Source organism: Solea solea, chromosome 16, assembly GCF_958295425.1.
Source record: "Solea solea chromosome 16, fSolSol10.1, whole genome shotgun sequence".
Classification (NCBI taxonomy): Eukaryota; Metazoa; Chordata; class Actinopteri; order Pleuronectiformes; family Soleidae; genus Solea; species Solea solea.
This window is the reverse complement of record NC_081149.1, coordinates 19,977,053-19,999,396: the sequence shown is the minus strand read 5'-3', so window position 1 is coordinate 19,999,396 and position 22,344 is coordinate 19,977,053. Positions and strand designations below refer to the sequence as shown.

The 22,344-nt window shown below is 42.0% G+C and overlaps 1 protein-coding gene across 2 annotated transcripts in view; it reads left to right on the top strand.

Moving 5' to 3' along the window:
• The window catches only part of LOC131475947 (protein shisa-8), a 91,228-nt gene that overhangs the window by 43,467 nt on the left and 25,417 nt on the right, over positions 1–22,344 (top strand). Inside the window, exons 3-4 of one of the 2 annotated variants that reach the window (XM_058654345.1) lie at positions 633–748; positions 4,517–4,552. In XM_058654345.1, coding sequence (XP_058510328.1) covers positions 633–748; positions 4,517–4,552 — 152 coding nt within the window. The remainder of the gene's footprint in view (positions 1–632; positions 749–4,516; positions 4,553–22,344) is intronic. The other variant, XM_058654346.1, reaches the window with a different exon arrangement.

Below are 22,344 nucleotides of genomic sequence, written 5' to 3'. Positions count from 1 at the left end.
TTATTTCTCTAAATTAGTGGCGCTTCTCCTCGACCTATTTACTGTGGCCTCTTGTTACTCCACAGTGCTGAGATTAGGATGGACTGAGGTTTTTAAACACTTAAGTAGAATAATACCAGCTTCCGTTTCTCTGAAACAAAGAGCGGCTCCAGTCCTTGTTTCCTGTGTGTGTGCTTCTGAATCAGATCATTTCCTGCCTGAGTTACAGTGTTAGGAGGCATCATCAAACAATACAAAAATAAGTGATTGATGCACACAGTTGGCAAACATCTAGATACTCATATGTTTTTTTTTCTACTTTACACAACATGCCACATATAATGTGAACAACATACACTGAAAATGTTTTTGAGGAATGCAATCTGTGCAGCACCTTATACTGAATTAACCTGTGATGTGAATTAATAAAGCAACAATGGACCCGATACAGTGTCTCCTCCCAGCGTTTCAAAGAGGAAACTGAATTAGTAAAAGAGCCATCAAATTTTGATATTAACTGTTTGGAAGATTGTATTTTTGTCTGATTTCGTTCCTCATGTGGCGATTTGTTTGTGTGTGTGTACAAAGTTATGTCCTCTTTTTCAGATTGCTCTAAACGTGTGTGTGTGTGTGTGTTTCCTTCCTTCCTCCAGGACTCTGACAGAGCTTTTAAAGCAGCCAAGCGAGGCCGGAGCAGTGGACGGAACTGGGGTTCACCATCCTTTGGGGACCAACGGCATTTCTGCCCGGGTGATACGCTCCAACAACGGTCAGTCACAGTAAACTGTATTCAAACTCGCATTCAAACAAACTGAGCTGGTGTCAAATGAAAGTGAATAAATCAGCTATGTACGTTAAATAATGTTAAATAACCAGAGTGCATTTATTTCAAGCCGGGCCCAGAGGCAGTGGGGATTGGGTACCTTGCTCAGGGGCACCCCAGCCATTGGCCCTTCCCTGGATTCAGCTATTTATCCATTAATTAGGGCCCGAGCTCGTCTGAGCGGGTTTATCGTCAATACATACAGTATATATTTAACTGTTATTGTTTCAACTGTTTAATCCGAACAAGTTAAGAACTGTTGAACAATGAATTTAGAATGTAGAAGAACATTTATCAATTACTGTAAGAAAAAACTATTTAGATTTACTTACTTGCCAAATAATTTTCACTCTCTCTAAATGTGTTACATATAAAAAAAAATATATACATTTCCCCGCCTAAGTATATCCTGGTCCTAGATTCTCTGTCTCGGAGTGACAAGTCCAAACTGAGAGCAACTCAGAAACAAGGAGGAGGATTAATGGCGACAACTGGGCTTTAAGAAAGGTTAATATCCACTGAGAGACTCCTTCAAGACCTCAAAATGTGCATACATTCACCACTAGTGCTCTTCCCATCACCCCGACACAATTACACACACACACACATACTGTAGGTCTCACTTTCTCATGCTGTCTCTCAGTCATATCCTGGAACACACACATGTCATCTGTGGACGAAGAGGTGCAGGGACAGACAGGTCATTTTTAATCAAGATGTAATTAGCCATGCTCCAGCTCCAAAACCACAGAGGCGGCACTGTGTGACCCATCTGTCTCCCTCTTTATCCAGACACACACACACACACACACACACACACACTTGCTCAACATAACCCAGTGCATATTAAGTGCATTGAGACTCAAATTAGTGGGCATACAGTATTTCCTGGGGGCTCATTTGTGACAAGAGTGATGGCATGTTTTCAAGGACAAAGGTCCCTATTGCCTCACTATTTTATCCTTGTCATTAGGCACACGGAAAAAAAAGAGTGAGGTAGATGTGTTTCTATGGTGTACGATCACGCTACTCATCAGATATTTCCAGTTGCCAGCAATTATGATAACTCAGAAGCACATGCCGGCTGCAGACAAAGATATTTTCTATATCCATATATTCCATGTACACTGCTTAATACATGTATTAGACCACCACACAAAGCCACAGCTGCCCTAAATTAACAGCATTGGTAATTATCAAAAAACATTATTTATGTTTCTCTATAACACACCAGTTTGTAGAAGCTCTTTCACCAAAATGATATATTTGGTTGTTGTTGTTATCCATGAATTTTCAGTTTTATTAAAAAATAAAGAATAAAATAAAAAAAATTTAAAAATAGTAAAGCACATGATTATTTCTTGATTAGGATGTCAAATTATAGTGATTTGTTTACATTGTGTTTTTAATTTCACACGCATGTACTTACACAGTGCAGCATTTATCCACACATAAGGAGAATAAAAAAAGCAGTTACATCTTTCATCCTCCCACCATTGCAATTAACAAGTTCTTAGCCTCTTTTTCACCCAATGCTGTGCTTATTATCACTGTTTTTTCTGCATTGCTTTTCTCTGCTCCCTCCAATTCCTCCCCTGTTATTAAATCCCTCATTTTCACCTCCTTTGTTTTTTTCACATCGCTTATGTTACCTCGTCTTGACATCGTTATATAACCAGAACATGTTTGTTCAGTACATACTTAAAACAGTATGATAGCATTGTTTCGATCTTCATTATTGTTATTATTGTAAGTTTTCTTGATTAAAGCAGTTTTTATCGAATGAATCGGTGAAAACTAAAGAAAAAACACTCCTGTTGTTGTAAATCAGTGAGAAACGAGTCTTAAGCACAAAGTGGTGGGGATAAATGAAAGAGGTGTTAAATAAGGGTGTGTGTGTGCGTGCGTGAGTGATAACAGTCGAGATGATGGGATGAAGCCATCCTGATCCTGCTGTGTCAGCCATCACATACACATAATCACCTCTTAATTAAACACATTTAATCCCCCAGGCCAATTATAGAGATAGAGGGGGAGGGGGGGAGAGAGAGAGAGATATGTAGAAGGACAGAGAGGGAGAGAGAAATGGAGATGGGGAGAGAAAGAGACACACTCACTTGTGGTGCTCCTTGACCTCAGTGTTGCTTTTGATAGAGTCAATCATGCAATTCTAGAATAGAATAGACAGACGTCTTCATCATTGGACTAACTGGTTTTTAATTGGTTTAAATCTTATCTCACTAATATGAAGTTTTGTCATAAACATAAGTGAATCCTTTCATCTAAGCTGTACATTAAACTGTGGTGTACCACAGGGATCTATTTTAGGCCCTGTACACTTTCGATCTCTGACACGCTGACTCTCTGTGATCAGGACACATGACCTCATATTTACATAGCTATAAAGGTTATTGTTGTGTGTATACTGTATAACCATTTATAATGGCACTATATATGGTCTCCCATATACCATTAAACATGCAGTGGTCACTTGTTTTTTGACTCCATGTCGCTGTGTTATTAATCGTCCTGTGGAGTGGATTTTGAAAATAAGGCTGACATTTAGTATATTATTGAATAAAACTGTTATTTACCCTGACCCTTCACAGTGGCCCTTAACTGATCTAGTTCATTTGTCTATGTCACGGCTCTGTGACATGCAGTGGCAGGCTGTAGAGAGACTTGAACTGATTAGGATGAAAATAGCCTGAACAATTTTTTGAGATTTTTCCCCTAATGAAGACGGCAGCCAAATCCTCGTGTTTCCTCTCTGGGAAAAGAATGATTTGACTTCCTCTTCTCTCCTGCACTCATTTTCGTGGCAGATATATTTTTAATACCACATAACAGTATGTATGAACTAAGGCATAAAAGTGGTAATATGTTGAGAGAGAGAATATCACAGAGGGAGGAAATGATTGAGGTCATATGACAGGAACAATGAAAAAAAAGAAGAGGGGGAAGTCACCTGTTCAAATCCCAGTAATGGCTGAGGCTGGGTGCCCCTGAGCAAGGCACCCAATTCCCCATTGTTCCCCAGGCTTTGCTTGTGTGTTCACTACTGTTGTGTAATAAGGATGGGTTGAATGCAGAGGTCAAATTCACTATCACTATTTGGCGTGTGCAAAAATGACTAGTTCTAATTTCTTGTGGAGTGGGATGAACAGGAAGTGAGGCCAGGAAAGAGGAAGAAAGAGGCAGTGAAGTTAGAGAAAGACAGACAGACATAGACATAGACATAGAGACTGTGGAGACTCGAAGCATCAAAAATACCCCACTCCCACTGATCAAAAACCTGTTTAAATATGGGATTGTGTGTGTCAACCACACCAACCTGAAATGACCTGCAATACACGCAGGTTTTTATTGTCTTTGGCTCTGATTGGCATTAGTCAGGATGTATGACCAGGGTGAACAATACTGTACTTTTTACAACTTTGGACACCACTCAGTATTTTTTTTATTTATCTAACTTAATTTAGTTCCATTTTAATTTGCTTTAATAGCAGCTTCAAATAATTTGCTCGCTTCTGACTTTGGTCAAGGTACCGAAGCAAACCATGCAAAACAACTGTAATATTTTTTCTGTGCTCCATTGTGTTGATGATGTTGTTGTTGTTTTCTTATTTCAATGACTCATTTTCTTTATGGCACACTTCTAAAAAACACACCACAGGGCAGAACAACTAAAGTATTAAACCTTTATTTTACCAGGATTACCAGGACAACCTCAAACCTCATCAAGATCAGGTAAATTGGACACTCTAAAGTGACTGTAGGTGCAGTGAGAGTGGATGTCTCTATGTGTCCCTGTGATGGACTGGCGAACTGTCCAGGGTGTCCCCCACCTTTCGCTCTATGTCAAGCTGAGATTGGCGCCAGGGCCCCACACAACCCTCATGTGGAGGATAAAGCGGTAGAAGATGAGTGAGAGTGAGGAAGTAATCCCATCCAGATTGGATTTTCCTGGCCAAGAGGCAGCAGTTGAAACACATCAACCAAGACAACTCATCCAAATTACTAACGGCAGAAACCAAAAAGCAGAGACAGACCAGTGATTTAGATTCTCCTTCAGTCCTGTGTTGTGTAGAGTCTGGAGGAACACAATACTGCAATGCCTTTCTTCCACATTCTGTTCGCACCCTGGGGATGGAGAGTGTGTGAAAGTCCTGGGAGTGCAATGAGTAGTGTCCATCAATTCTGCGGTGAAATAAGCAGAACAATAAGTATACAAGTGATAGGGTTAATCACAAAAATCCTGGCTAATTTTAGTGTGAAAGAAGCTAAAGAGAGAGTAACAGCGCAAGTGAGGAAATGAAACAAGAATGAAGGAATGAGTGAAAGCGTAGAAAAATCAAAGGAAGACAGGAATACAGAGAATAAACGTGCTGTTAGCTGGAAGAGGGATAACTCGTCAGATGCTGTGTGGTTGTTTTCCTGTGTAGAGAACTCCCCTGAGGACACTTTGGACACACACGCACACATATTTAGATGTTTGCATTTAATAACACCTACTGGGAAAGTTTGATAAAGTTGTGAAGGAAGTTAATGTTTCTGTCTGTGTGGCACCAGCTGCCTAACACAAATCTCGCTTTATAATTGTAGTCGGGCACTTTCAGCACCATGGACAGCGGCAGGGGAATTTCTCTCTCTCTCTCTCTCCTCAGCATGGCTTTGCTTTGAATCACATTAGACTGGCAAACATCAATCCAAGTCAACTTCAAGAATGCTGGATGGATGAGAGACAGACGAGCCCACACACACACACTCACACACATGAATAATGCAAGGCGAGTACAGTGTAGGAGCTGCTGAGGACTAAGCGGGTGTTGAAACAGTGTAAACACGAAGTGAGGCTTAGTGGGACAACACTTTTGAGACTTAATAGGTTCCACTCAGAATGCAGAAGCTAAGCAGGTAAAGCCGTGAGCTCCTGATTTCCACGTGGAACGGAGACATAACAGCGGAATGTTTAAGGTCAGAAAGAAACTTTTCACATGAGCAAAACTCTGTGTACTTGCTGAAAATCTTAACGACAGAGGTTTGATGATAGACCCTATGTAACAACATTTTTGACATGTGTACGACTGCACAAAAAACGACGTTTTTGAAACCATAAATGAAATACTCTGCTTCACGATACCTTGGACTGTGTCATCAATACACATTAGAATGAGCCACAGGCTTAAGCACTCCTTACAGTTAACCTTCAAACAAATGATGCTCCTCTGTGAGAAATGCGGGGGGGTGGATTTTACATCTGGGCGGACTCCACTGGAGGTCTCTCCTCTGGTACAGAAAAGGATTTGCATTTGTGGGGCATAATTTGCATGTTGCTGGCCTGCAAGAGAGAAAGGAGGAGGCAGAGGGAAATAAAAACATCAGAGTAGAGAGGGAGGAAGGGATGCTGTGATGGAGAGAAGTGGGAGGAGGAGCAGGAGGAAAGAGAGAGAGAGGGAAGGAAGGAAGGAAGGAGGGGTGTGTGTTTGAAGCAGAGGAAGTGCAGTGGAGGGGAGATAGCATCAGTGTGACATTGAAATCAAAACAAGGAAATGAGTATCATGGGAGCCTGCAGGACGAGTGTTAAGTGAAAATGTGCACAGGCTGCGAGTTAGTGTGTGTGTGTGTGTGTGTGTGTGGTGGAGTGCGACAGAGTGTTTGTTTACATCTGTGCACCCTTGATTTCTTTTGAGTGTCACTACAGTGCCACATGGGGCCAGTGCCAATTATATCTGCACTGACATCATCACCAGAGACCGATGAGAGAGAGAGAGAGAGAGGGGGGGGGAAAGATCAAACATGTATCAAGATTGTGTGTGTGTGTGTGTATAACTGTATGCACATGCAAACATTAAAAGCACACACTCAAGCATGAACATACAGTCTGTACACCGGGGGATAACTTGTCTCGTAAAGGTCCAGTGTGTATGAATTGGTGACATCTGCTGGTGAAGCTCTGCTCACGCCTCTCTCATTAGGGAAGTTTGGTGGCCCTTTCTCCACACTTTCACTTTCACCATTCTTTCTTCCCTTTCCTCCTTTGCTGTTTTCCTCCTTGTTTGCATCGTTTGCATCGCTTCGCTTTCAAAATGGCATGTGCACATTCCAGCTGCTCCTGTAGAAACACGACAGGGCGAGATGGATTAAATAGATGAATGACCTTGCCTGCATATAAAGGGTTCATTCTGTGGCTATGAATATCTAACAGTTTTAATTTTTAAAGCAATTATAAATGTACAAAAACACACAAATGGGTAGTGTATTAAATTTTTGCCAAAATACCCTCCTACATCTTACACACTGGACCTTTAATGCAGCTGCATTTTTACATTTATGTTTGAATGACTGACATTTCTTCAAATTGCTTTCTGACGGCGCTGCAGCCTCTGATTGACTGTCGGCCGCCGCCGTCATCAACCTGAGTCACACATTTCGTGGGCATCAGAGGAGGAGTATCACATGCCAGTGTGTGATACGATGCCAGTGTGCATATGCTTTAATGTCACTGTAAACAAGCAACAGCCTCTCAGACGACAGGCAGTTCAACGTTAAATACGTCGTCAGAAGCGACGCGGTGACTCAGAGACAGGGGGACTTTGCTTTGACTTACACACACTGATGTGGTTTTTGCTGCCAGAGAAAAGTAAGCAGCAAGGACACACTGCACTCTTCCTATTAAAGCAGATATTCCAGCACCTTAACCCCATTCACTCAACACTCAACACTTTTCATCTCCTCCTCCCACATTTATCCATTTCCTCTTCCTCCCATTTTATCCTTTTATGACCTTTTCTCTCCTGCTTTTTTGGTTTGATTGAGATTTCTTTCCGCTTGATATTTGTTCCTTTCGCTCAACCTTCATCTGAGCTTTGAAATAATGTCTTATTATCTGACAACCACAGGAGGAATGTGACTCTTAATTTCCTTCGCCTGCATCAACTTCAAACTTCTCCTCTTCTCTCTGATTCCCCCTCCCCATCCACTCAAACCTTTGACTACTGGCTGAATTACTTTAAAATATTCCATATAAACTCCAATTACAAAACATGTTTTTTTGTATTTTTTTTTACATATTTGTGGTGCAATGCGTTTGAATTACACAGATGGTTCTCCTTTTCTCTTTGTGATACCCATCTTATGTTCTTCTGTCTCTGAGCATGACAATGGAGCAGCAGATACAGACACCACACACACACACACACAAACATTCACACATGAGACCAAATATGCAGACACAGGAAGAACACCATGTATATCTACAGTATATAAACCAGATATTCAGATCCCACACACACTGTAGATAGAACACAGGTGAGTCTTATAACAATCGCGGCAGTCGTAGGGGGGAAAAAGCAGGACAAAGAGAGGAATTACACCTATTTTAACCTTTATTTAAACATGTAAAACCACAGTGAGATGAAAAATCTCTTTTTCCAAGTGTCTCCTGGCCAAGACAGACAGCGGCACAGTTTCAAACAAAGCACAACAAGGTTACAGACAAACAGTCAGCAGTAGTACATGCATAATAATCAAGTATACAAGGAGAGTGACCTCAAAATGAAAGCAGGAAATGCACCTAACAGAAATAACTAAAACACAAGAGAAAGTTAAATTATCCAAACATAAAATCCATGACAAATAAACCCTTAACAATGTCCACAGATCCAGGTATAGCACCATCAGGTATGCCAAATATACAGACGGATCAGATAATACATACACAGATAAAGCAGATACACTGTCACAGATATACAGATATAGCATATAGAGCGCATGCATACTGCAGAATTGTTCCACTGATTGTCACAGTGGGTAAATCTGGTGCAAATCTGGCTGATAATTGGACTGTGCATCACAAGCTTTACTGTCCCTTTCCCGTCACAGCCTTCCTCTATCCAGTTCCCTCTCATAAGCCACCAATCTCTTCTTATCTTCTGTCCTCTTTCTACTCGCAGCTCTGCTTCCCTCGAGGTCTCCCTCTGTCACTCTCTCCACTTCTTTTTTTTTTTTTTTTCTCCTGACACTCTCCCCTTTTTATCTCCCCCGCCTCTCCCTTCTTTCATTCCCTAAATCATAGTGTGAGTGTCAGCAGAAGGAGGCGTCTGATCTCTCATTCTCCAACTGAACTAAAGTCACCCCGAGATGATCACACAGCTAAAACAAATAGACCTGATGTTCCTTTTGGTGGTTTTTTGCTCAAGGAGTCGAGTTGTAGAGAGTTGAAAGCAAACTTCTTCTTTTTTTTTTAAGCTACAGGGACAAAACCTTGCGGGGCAGCGTGATGAATAAATAAAGTCATAATATTATGAGAATATATTCCTGATATTAAAAAAAGTCATAATTTCACGAGAATCAAGTTGTAATTTTACGAGAATAAACTTGTTATATTAAAAAAAAGAAGTCATATTACAAAAATAAAGTCGTAATTTTACGAGATCAAGGTTTCTTTTTTTATATCATTATCTAATGTATTATTATTAAATAGCAGCAGCACACAGATGTAACCAGCGTTATCCTTGCAGTCGACCACTAACAGACATTTTCTCCTCCAGTCCACAAAAGAGATGATTTCATCCAAGTCTGTGTGATTCTTTCCTCCAAACGACCTCAGTTTCTCTCACAATCTTTTCAAAGTCCTGACGTTAAATATGATGCGGTGCTGATGTGACAAACATATTAAGTATTTCTTTATTTTCTTTATTTCTATTTATTTATTTGTGAAGCCGCAATCAAAATGTAACTTCATGAAATGCTTGCCGATTATTGACGCAGTTTGCAGCTGAGAATTTGCTTGAATAATTACGTAATAATTACGACTTTATTCTCATAATAGTATGACTTTATTCTCAAAAGATTAAAAAAGAGACTAATCTTAAATTTGGCCCTAATACTTTGTCGTAGCAACTCCCAATTTGTCCCCATTTAGATCAATAAAAGATCTTTGTCTTATTCCTAGAATTCTAACAGTATAATGGAATATATATATAAACTGGGTCAAACAGCCTTTTTTTTTTTTGCAGAGAGATCTGAAATGTTTCCAGGATCTCTGTGGAATGACTGTGCTCGGGTGAAGTTAATTTCTTTTTACAGTCATGGCTTAGAGTACGACCCCAAGCCGTTGATGTACAGGACATGTTTGCTGACAAATGTATACAGCATGCATGGGGCGCAGAGTATCTGCAGGGATCTGAGTCGTTTGTGTACACGTGTGTGCATTCTGTGTGTGTGTGTGAGGGGCCATTGATCTGGTGCAGTGTGGGGACTATTTTTTCTCGAAGTCATTTGAAGGACACCAGACCTGCTTCTGCAGCCCCCACGCATCAAGCAGTCATGACAGGGCACACACACACATACACATACACACACATACAGATTTGCATCACTATTCTTCTTAGGACACTGCTTTTATTTAAATCAGATGACCACAAACCATTACCAGTTAATGCCTAACCCTAATCTTAACCTAACTACAATTCAAATCTTAACAAATTTAACCAGTTCCCCAGAAATTAGGACTAGGTTTTGGACTCCATGAGGAGTTTTGGTCAGAAAAGGTCCTACAGAGGTAACAAATACACAAACACACACAGACACACACACACTACTGGTCCTGACAAGGTCAGTGTTTTGGCCAGAAAAGGTCCTACAGAGGTAACAAATACACAAACACACACACACACAGATGGAGAAAGAGCAGTGACAGCCATTGTGTTGAATGACGACATATAAATTGCAGCCTAATTGAGACAAATGGCGGTGAGCATTGGCGAGACATTGTCATTGTGCACCCTCCGTGTGTGATGCGAAGAGCGAGACTTGTCGTGTGTCACCTCCTCCGCCTGCAGCCGTCCCGAGGGTCAACCGTCGAGGACCGACACATTTTTAAGCATTTGACCTCAAAAACAGGGCGTTGTGAATGGGCGAGTGGAAACGTGTGGTACGTTAGAATTCGTGTGTGTATGTGTGTGTGTGCGTGCGTGTATTCCAAGGATCCAAGATAATACTGTAGATCCTTTCTTTATTATTCTTAGCACTGCTGTACGAGCAAGCCGAGGGTGACCTTTCTCTGTCAGGAGCAATGAGCGGGGAAATAGTTCAAAGGGAGAGTGTGAATTTCCATGGATGGGAAGAGTGTGTGTGTGTGTGTATGGGATTATTTGTGTGTGTGTGTACTGATATGAGCTGCTACTAAGCCCCTGAGTGAGGTGCACTGTGTGTCCATACATTAAATGGCCAGGATTAGCCCGACTGCTGCGGGCTCACTGATACTATTACTGCTGTGGAAGCAACTGGGAGGGATTGGTGTCCATTTTAGCTCTGTTATTCTGTTATAATGAGGTGTAACCCTCGTCACTGAAGACTTGGTCGTTTCCAGGTCAAAGTATCAGACAGACGAGTGTAGTACTTGTGCTGACTGTGAAGGTAAGAGATGCTCGTAAGCAGGATATTTTCTACAACTGTCAAATACAGACTCCTGTCAAAGTCCGTATACATGTTCATTGCACATTTACCACATACCGCTTATTTAAACCATAAAGGGCGAGAAAATGTCCTGTAAGTAAGTGTTTTTGCCCATTATTCCAGAATAACGTTCAATATCTGGCAGTTATTTACAATTCACTGCATGTTCAAATAGTTTATTAACAGTTCAAAATGTATTGAGAAAAAAACACTGTAGTTGTACACGAACACCAGATTTTGAACGTGTTTAAAACATATTTAAAATAACATTTGAGTCAAAAAAAACAGGCCAAAAAATGGAAACTATGTACAGGCGTTTTTCCAACTCTCTCCTCTCTGGTGACAAAGACGCTGATTCACCGGCTTCCTGCAACAACGCAAGTGAAATTACCGTAATGATCACATGTTGGCTTTGACGTGCAACTTCTCAGCTTTTAGAAACAGTTTGAATTTTTCCGATAGCACAAACTGTCGCGTTATTACGGTAACGTGAAGTCATCAGTCCGTCAAACGCATCATCAGTGATACGCTCGTGTTAAGTTTGACCCTATGTTCCTAATGTTGCCATTAAGTTATTAACCCTTAGAGGTAGACATTAAAAGTTTAGGTTTAAGTTTAAGTTTTTTTGGAAATAAACAAAAGGATTATTTTCAATTGTCTTTCCTTACTAAACCTAAGTCAGGTGTTGAATCAGTTTTTGCTGCTTCTTCCCAGCTGTGCCTCATTAAAATCTTACGTGGGACACAGGAAACCCTTAAAGCTGCTAATAATTACTACATTATGCCGTATACACACAAAATCAATCAATAACACATAGTGACATGTGCTTTTACTCGTGCTTGTGTGCAATAATTTGGGTAAATAACCCAATGGTTATATAGACATAATAATAAGGCTTTTCTGTTAGTTCTGCCTGTCCTGGTGTTTTAAATGTGTATGACTCATCATGTGAAAAAACTCACTGAACAAAAGTTACACAGGAAACTGTGCTTGGTGATGAGGAGGATGGGATGGGGACGCAGCTCAGTGTGATAATAATGCCTCGTGGTATTTATCATCTAACTGTCCAGTCGCATTATTTACTCTGCTCTCACGCCGAGCATCTGAACATGTGTCCTGTCATGTTCCCTCTCAAGCAGAGCAATTTTCTTTAATCAAACCTGTAATCTTGTGTACGCTTGGTCCCGCCGTTACAAGCTTGAAGATCATATCAGACCAAGAGGAGAAACAGGATGAACACACATTGTTTTCATCCCCACTGTGTTAAATCTGAGGGGGGGAGGGTGGTGGGGGGAGGCGGGACGTACATCACGCAGCATAAGGTTTAGTCCTGCAGCCATTATTGTCACAGACTGGAAAATAAAGAGTTATAGGGAGATTAAAGGTGCCACGTTTCCACAGGATGTGACTGATTCATTATCGCAGCTTCACAAGTGAAACAATGTGAAGCAACAGAAGAGAAGAGAATATGTCTTTGATAACGACGTTTCCCTGTGTCTGCAAAGGTTGCTCCTGCTGTGATTAAAGTGTGTGTGTGTGTGTGTGTGTGTGCGCGCGTGTCATTGTTAAGAAAAGCAATGTTGTAACATATCTAATAATCTCACAAGGGTATATACTGTAGGTCTTATAAACTAACGTGGAAGTCCTTGGTGCATATGCACTCTCCCTCTGTCTCTCTCACACACACACACACGTGAGCATGACACAGAAAAATGACACATACAGTACTTCTTCTGTCTCCCTTCCCAGTCCACAACACACACACACACACACACACACACAGGTTTGCACAGTGCATGGATTTCCATTCATATGGACAGCCTAACCAAAGTGTTACCAGTAACATTAACCATAACCAAGTAATGCTAACCCTAACCTAACCACACTTCACACACTAGTTCTAAACCTAACACGTTGCTCAAAAATAAGTTTCTGCCTCATTAGGACCAGGTTTTTGTCTCCATGAGGACTACTGGTCCTGAGAAGGTGCCAGAAAAGGTCCTAAACATGTAACAAATACAAGTACACACACACACATGCTCACTCACTCACTCACTCACTCACTCACTCACATATAATGCCACATCACGTCATTTCAGAGCTCGTGTTTAAACTAATCACACTCAACCATGCGTGAGCCTCAGCGGGAGCATCAGGTCAGTTATGACCGTCAATGTGCAGTATAATGGCCACAGGGGTTTAGAGAGCACCGAGCAGCAGTCTGCTGTTAACACACACACACACACACACACTATGAAGACCTGTGCAGGATGAGAAGACAGGTGGAAATGTGGACAGACAGACAGGACGTAGAGCAGACCACAGTGTGAGGCAGACTGGGTGGCTAACTGTATTCAGGATAGGTCATTTCCATATCACTGACCTGTGCAGACGAGTTACCTTTGTAAGAATAAGTAGTCTTTATATTGGAGATGGTTTTCTGTCCATAAAGCTATTACACAGTCTTAACTAAAGCTTGTTGTTCTGCACCTCCGTGATGCTCTACAGTGTGATTAAACCGTGTGTTTAATGGGTCGTATGTAAGGTCTGTGGTAATCATTCATAAGCATGTGTGTGTGTGTGGGTGCGTGTGTGTACAAACCTGTCTTTGTGGGGACATTTTGACCTTGTGTTGGCATTTGATCTGGTCTCCACCACATTAAATGGCTTTTTCAGGGTTAAGACCTGGCACTAGTGGTTAGGATTAGAATTATATTCAGGTTAGGGTTAGGCACTCGGTTGTGATGGTTAAGGTTAGAGTAAGGGACTCTGGAATGGAGATAGAAAACAAGTTTGTGTGTTTGAGAGAGACAGAGACAAGGTAAGACTGTCATGAAACCATAGTCATGTACCACTGCCAGTATCCTGCTGCATAAGTGAAGGCTACCAGCTGCAGCAGAAGCTCCCACTCTCTCCGTCACTGTCTCTCTCTCTCACACACACACACACTGAAACACGTCATATTGTTGTCACAATCAATCACCAACATCTCTTTACTCGAGCCACTTATCCACAAATATTAAAAATAATCCCATGTTGGACGTCATTTTGACTCAGTCATACTCAGTCCAACACTGTTGCCATATGTTGAGCCACACTGCTATAGTTTCCAGCCTGCCAATTACAGATCCACAACACAAGGACAAACCAATGCACCATTTAAACTTCACATTAAACTGATCTCCGAGCATTTGTAATCGGGAAGAAAGGGTCCATTTGAGACCGTCCTCAGAAACGGTTCTGCGCTGTGTGCTCTCATTTTCACTCTTCAAACTAATTATTAAATGAAGCCTGAATTACTCACAACTAGACCTTTTGATGTTGATTTGTTGGTTTGACAAAAACATGGTGGTGTGTTTTTAACAATAAACAAAACACCTGCACACATGCGTAGATCATCGTCACACTGACCTGCTGCAGTCCCGCAACAGGAAACTGTCCACTGTCGCTGCTGGAACAGTGACAGTGGTCTTTTTTTTTTTTTTTTATAACGCGACATATTTAGTGTGGATCGAGGCGATCCTGCTTGTGCATGTGTGGCAGGGAACGAGCGGGAAGCTGAGAGAAAAAGACAATGAATAAATCACAGAAAGACAGATGACAAGATAGCGAGAGAAGTCACAGTGTGCGGGGAGGAGAAGGTTGCAGAGGAAGTGACAGAGAGATAACATAGAGGCTGGGGGGAAAAAAAAGAAAAGAAAAGAGATGGTGAAGAATAGTGAGAGAATGAAATAATCAGGACAAAGACAAACAAAGAAAACAGTTCCCTGGTGACATGGCGATATTGATCTCAGCTTGTTGCAGAGAGAATTTCTCTGCAAATGGCATGAGCGCTTACACAGCCGTCCCAATGCATTATGGGGGATCAAAGAGGGGCCAACTTTGTGCATGAGCTGATATCTGAGGGGAGGAGGCGGGAAAAGGGGAGAGAAAAGGAGAAGAACGGGAGGAGGAGGAGGAGGAAATACACACTGATAAACAAGATATTCAATCACAGCCTGCTGTGGCATCTCAATCGTTCACCGTGGCAAAGGAGGGACAGAGAGGGTAAGGAAGGCTGGAGGTGGGGAGGGCAACAACGTGAGAGAGGAACTGGTAAATGAGGAGATATTAACAATGAGGTCGCACACAATGTGTGTTTCTGCATTTCTGTGTGTACATTATGTGCCGGCATGCGCGTGTGTGTGTGTGTGTGTGTGTGTGTGAGTGTGACACATGGAGGCAACTGGGTGATGATGAGGTGAGAAACTCAGGGAGTGAAATTGAGAGTGAGACAGATGATGAGAGGCAGATAAGAGTACACTGAAGGTGTTTCCAAAGGAAAGCTAAACTCTGTTTGCACAGAAACAAAACATATTCAAACCTCTCCCATTTCTCTCCTTTACTGTGTGTATACGTACATAGGGGTTTGTCTTCGTCTGTCTCTTCCTCCATGCGATGTGTGAAAGGTCACTGGGCAGCTTCACATGTGCCGGCTGCAGAGTGAGAAAAATGTCAAGCATGACGAAAGCGCTGGTGCCTGTGAGGCAAAAGCTGCTAGTGACCGTAACGTATGTCGTGAGGATGCAATAGGAGCCACTAAGGCAACTGGAATTAGTTGGATTGATATTCATTTTGGTTTGTTTTTAGGCTGACAATTCTAGTTCTCCATGGAGATCCAGTGGGCTCACAGGTGTAACTTTCAGGGTTCACTGTCACACTGTCCTGACATACATGAGCTGAACACAGGCCTCATTATTTAGTTCAGTCACACCTGTGCTCTTCCTACTAAAACAAAATGAATGGATGCACATTAAAACACACAGTATGCAATTTCTGCCACAACTATAACAAAACACCTAGTTTGAAGACGCCAGGAAGCAGCGTGGGATCGTGGGAATTGTTCTCTTGTCTTATTTGGTTCCCCTGTGCATTTGAGCTTTGAACAGGGAGATGTGCAGCAAACCGTGATCTATTAGTAGAGAATATCCACAGTAAAATGAATCAACTTACCAACCAACTATTTGTGCTGAATATTTCCTTCCTCTTCCATGTTTCATATAGGCGGTTTACCCTGATAGTAATCGCGGAGATGGCTAACTCTATTCAAGGTCATGGATCATTTAAATTCACAATCACAATCTATTAGATTGTGATTGTGAATTTAAATGATCCATGACCTTGAATAAAAATAATAATGTCTGTTGATTTAAAGAATGTGAGATGTTTTTAGCGCATATAAGTACACAGATCAACAACAGGTATCATTCATATCAGAATTTGTGGATATTTTAATGAAAAAAAATATTCTATATTATCTCTTTAAATGAGTCCAAAGTCATGAATGTGTCATTGTGTGTGCGTGTGTGTCTCTCAGATGTGTGTTCTGGAGTCTAGTACAGCCCGAGGTGCTTACACTTCACCCAGTCTGTCTCCATCAATAACAAACTGAATCCCATGTTGCAAATGTCAACACGTTGACCTTGAATATAAATATGGCAGATGAAGTCACTGCTCTTCCCGATGATCGAGGTGTGGAAATCAAAGGTCACGTTTTAATTGTAATATTTGTATTTGTAAAACAGTACATCTTGAAGCAGGGATTTTCAGACTGTATAGTGAATAAACCTTCACTTACCTCAGTGTTTGGACTGGTTGGCTCCCAGCAGTGACTGTACCCCATCCTATGAATAAAAAAAGAGCAGAAAGCTGGAGTAAATGGTTTTTAACTTTCCCTCAGCAAGTAAAGATAGTTATTATTATTATGTTAAAACATTCTATTTATACAGTGACAGAACAGTTTATACAGATTGTAGTGTCAAATACATAGTCATTTAAAAAAAGGTAATGTTAACAATAGTAAAAGAAGAACAACATTTAAATGCTTACTTTAAAATGTTTGATTATTAAGAGGGAGCACACAGGGGGATGTTTTCCCCCAGGGTGCGATGCTTGGGCCGGGTGTGGGAGTGTGGAGGCACACGAAGTTGGTGCGGTAGGAGGGGGCAAGATTATACATGGCTTTGTAGGGGAGCCATGTGGAGGGGTTTCAGAACCGGGACGATGTGCATTTCTACGGTTTCTGAAAGTCTGTGCCCAGCACTGCCGATAGATGTTCTTTATGTCGTTGGCTCCGATTAATGGCTTATGAGGGCACTGAAGCGGAACACGGCTGCTTGTAAGAAGTCAAAAGGTCGACTGTGAAGGTCCTCCGCCGTCACTTAGTGAAAACATAATCTAAATCAGCTGCAGGAACGCGGCCCACCATAAAGGCGAGGATTTATTGTTACAAGGAGATAAATGGTGACATCTGGCTGTGCAGTTTTTTAACTGGGGGTCTGAATTTAAGTTTATTCTCCGTTCTTTTATTGTGTCACTTTAAATTATACCTTGTAACCTGAGAAAATTAGGTATAAAAGGTTAATTATTTGTGTGCCAATCCCAGCTGACATGGGGTGAAAGGAGGGGTTACACCCGGACAGGTCACCTGTCCATCACAGGGCAACAAATTTCACATTTTCATTTTCATGTACTTTTTTTTTTAATTGCTTTCTATAATTCAACATTTGACTGGTGCACTTTTAATTATCTCGCCTCATTACCTTTCCTTCTTCCGTAATTGTTTAATTTACCTGAAAGGATAATTAGCACCGCAAACTGTATCGCAGTAGTAGTCTGACTCTAACTCGTGTATTGGAACCAACATGATCTTATTTTGGAGGCTTCCCCGTTATACACCCGTGCTAAAGAGACAGTAGCATGGTGGAGCGGTGGTTAGCACTGGTGGCTCGTAGGAAAAAGGGTTGGCCTTTCTGTGTGACGTTTGCATGTTCTCTATGTGGGCGTTGGTGATGCGGTTTCCTCGCTGACATGCAGATCGTGGTCAGACTCCAGCTTCCTCCTAGGTTATGTTAAAGAGGATGAATGGATGAATGGATGAACGTGAGCTTAAATCACCAGTGTTACATCTGTGTGTTCTTTCATCGACGCAGCCAAATCAATTTGTCAGCATTTACTAGAACAACCCAGTGTGCAGCTGAGAGAGTTGTTATTAGGTCCCTTTTTTTTACAATGCTTTCAAAGTTGAATTTGCTCTTTTTTCAGAATGAACAAGTCATTCATAAAAGGGAGAGTAAACCACCTCAGCACATCTGACTTATTTTTAGTATGTTGGCCTACATTTCAGGCTACCTAAAGGATGATAGTGCACCGAGAAGGTGGACGTGTAATTATTCAGAGGTGGCTAGACCGTTATGTGCTCTCTCTCTCTCTATGGTGATTAGACGGAGGTCCAGCTGTGACAGATTCCACAAATCAGTGGCTTGGGGCAACAAAATGTGTGGTAGCTAAAGACGTGGGGAGGAAGTGAAGAAGAGGGGGGTGAGGAAGTCATGACAAAAGTAATGCATGCCTGATTCCTAACTTTTCCTAAGCGACGAGAGGATGAGTCGCCATGTTCTTCTCTGTGTGTCACAGCAGCAGCTGTATACAGTGATGTTGATTTCTGTTCCTTTGTCACACTCATGTCATCCATTTCTCTTCCCAGGCCATCTGCTCCCTCCATCTCCCTCTATGTGCTGCGTCTTTTCTTTCTCTTCCTCTCTCTCTCTCACTCTCCTTTTATCTTTCTGTCTCCCTTATGCCATCACACCTCAGCATTTCAGCATAAATCACGTCCTTCTTCCGATCTCTTCCTCAGTCATGTCCTTGCCGTGCTCGCCATCATTTCCTCCCACCTATCCTCCATCCTTTCCTCCCTTTGTTCCACCTTCTCCACGGGGTATATAGCAGCTAATTAGCAGTCTGTGTCAGTGCAGAACATGCTAACAGTCCTCACCTACTCCCCGCTGACCCACAGCTCCACAACCCCGGTCCCAGACCCAGTCCACCTTGTTCATCAGGTATCGGTCAGAGCAGTCAAGATGGAGGCAGGAGTAGAAAGGTTGGTTGGTGTGGTGTTAATGCGGGGGGACTGTTTGGGTGGAGGGTGATTTGAAGGTCAAATACAGGAATACACACACTCGCACGTGCATTGACACACACTCACACTCTCTGGGAGTGCGTTTGCAGAGCATCAATCACTGTTAGACATGGTGAGTGGACTCGGAGCAAGAGATTCACGCTTTAGGAAACAGAGAAGATGGCTCATGATTTGACAAGACAAAGGGACAGAGAGGAGGAGGCGGGGCTCCATGTGTGCGTGTGTGTGAATTACTATATTTGTGTAAATATACACGCTGTGCAGAGCTCTCCTGCAGTCCACGTTGTTGCGGAGATGTTTGATTATCAGGTGAGACGACCAGTGATGGAACCTCTGGAGTCAAGTTGAAAGATTTTATTGAAGACAGCTCAGATCTGAGGGGAACTGACGATACCTGACGTCTGAACAGTAACACATCCTCGCAGATTCTGGCGAGCAGCGTGCCAGGTCTGATACATAAAGTTAGTAAGACTTGAGATAGTGGGTCCGGTCCAGATGCCTTGGTATCTAGGAAGGGAACTTGGAAAGGTGCCCAGTTTGGGTCTTATCGTCTTACACCAGGTCTGGTTATAAGCATATGTGAGTAATTCAACTTAAGGTATGCTGTGTGGTGCAGGAACTGGTGACAGAAGCAGTGTCACCAGTTCCTCATTAAGGGAAGCAGCTACCGGCTGTCCTAAAAGTCAGAAAATGGCGTCATCACCTAATTTGAATAATTGGCCATGTGTATGTAATTGCAATGGAAATGCAGGAGAGAGGAATAGACAAAACAAACAAACAAAACTAAAATAATACCCTAAATATGTTTAGAACTACAAATGAACTTTCTTCTGTCAATTCTTGTTTTTATTAATGTCACAATTCCTCCTCCTCCTGCTTTATCCGGGCTTGGGACCAGCAAAAGTGACTCAAACGAGACACGTTTTTTTGTATTATTATTTAAATATTTTTTTCAGTGCAGTCATTTATTTTGCATTTACGGATGAGCCAGTGGCGGATTTGTGCATGTGCGATTCATTTGCAGTGTGGACATGGAGGGGGCGAACATCTGCTCTGACTGCAGCTGGGAGGGACTGCTGCACGAGGAGTGGACTGGGGCCGCCTGTGAGTGCTTTGGGACAGGGGGAGGGGCCCACAGCACCACCCGCTGTTTGCTGAGAAGTGAAACGACACGTCAGAGTCTGCAAAAGTCTCCCATAACGCCAGAAAAACTGGCTAGATTTGTCACTAGTCGCTTTGTTCTTCTTTTTTTTCCCCGAAAAAGAGTCGCTAGAGGGGTCTGAATACGACACTAAATATAGCGACAAAGTCACTAAGTTGGCAACGCTGCACAGAAGTTGTATGAAAACAGCAAAGTGTGTCTCATCACTATGGCTGTTTGTGTTGTATCTTTTGCAATATTATTAACTGTAAATAGTAAAATTAAATTGCAGCTTATGCAGTTTGCTCGTTGTGTTGTTTGAAATTACGATTATGATATGTGTGTGCATGCACCCTCCGAGAGTGTTTGATCTTTAAACACACTTCACGTACACATTTTTAGACAGGTTTCTTAGCGTGGAGGACACTCATAGACATAATTACCCGAACCGTAACCATCACAACTACATTCCTAAACCTGACCCATTAACCTAATTCTACCTCTAGCGCAGCCAAAAAATAAACAGCCAGTTTAAGGTGTGGCAGAAACTGAGGATCAGCCCCAAATGTCCTCACTAAGATATACAAACAAGCGAACACACACTGGGGTATTACCATAATGAGGTGTGTGCGCCTTTGTGCTTACAGAGAGAGTTGTCAGGCTCGTATCACCACTACAATCACATTACAGGCCTGGAACAATTAGTCAGGAGGCATCTGCAGTGAAAGGACGCACGCACGCACACGCACACGCACACGCACACGCACACACCACACGCCACTAAGTAAATCAAGTCTAGAAGTGGCTTCGTGCCACTGCTGAGTTGTCCCTTGAAGTTTTGTGAATGCAAAACATTTTCTTTTTACCTCCTGGCTGTAATTACATCACAGTGAGTGTAGCCATTGATCACACAAAAAAAACCAAAAAACATTTGCATACAAACAGAACGCCACCCTCTCTCCCCCACAGCATCACTGTCCTCCTGACCTTCACTCTGGGAGTTGCCATCATCACGTTATACTCATAAAACTCAAACACAATTACATGTGAAGACTCTGCATTATTTACAGCTTTTGAGATGGATGCTTCTTCTTTTCTTTTTTAATAGTTCCACATTAGCTGTAGCCTTTTATGTCTGAATAAAAGTCTTGGGATTCCCCTTCAAACAGACAAGACAAATTGTAACATTAGTTCCTGTGAAGTCATACCTCTGCGATTGAAGTGTGACCCTGAAACATCTCCTTTTGAAGGGCGAGTTAACCCTTACACTTCACCCTGTCACTCCGCTCCAACTAAATCAGGACACATCACACCTAGATATGAGTGTGCATGTGCATGCGTGCGTGTGTGTGCTCTTGCATCCTGCTAAGAAGTAGAGGGTAACTTAACTCTAGATAACAACATCCACTCCAGACCAGACACACACACACACACACACACACACACACACTGTCATTTATAATTTGAGTTACACATCAAATTAAATCAGAGGAGATCACAATCACTTCAGCAACCAAGATTATTTAAGTGACACTGAGCAAACGCAGCTCTTGTGTAATAATGTGGCATCCAACATGGACATCTACACACACACACACACACACACACACACAGACAGACAGAGTAATTCTTCTTAGGACTCTGCATTGATTTCCATTCATTTGGACAGCCTAAACAAAGCATTATCCCTAACATTAACCATAACCAGTTTATTTCTAACTCTAACTCTAACCTTAACCTAACCACATTTCAAATCTAAGCCTTAAATGACCAGCTCCTCATAATGAGATTCAGACCAGATTTTGGTCTCCATGAGGACTACAGGTCAGCGTTCATGCTAGAAAAGGCCCTAAAGATATAACAAATACAAGCACACACACACACACACACGATTATATACAGTGCAGTCCTCTCCTCTTCCTTGTGTATCACTTACTCATGACTCCCCGCCCTCCCCTTCTTCCTCTGTATCACTTCCCT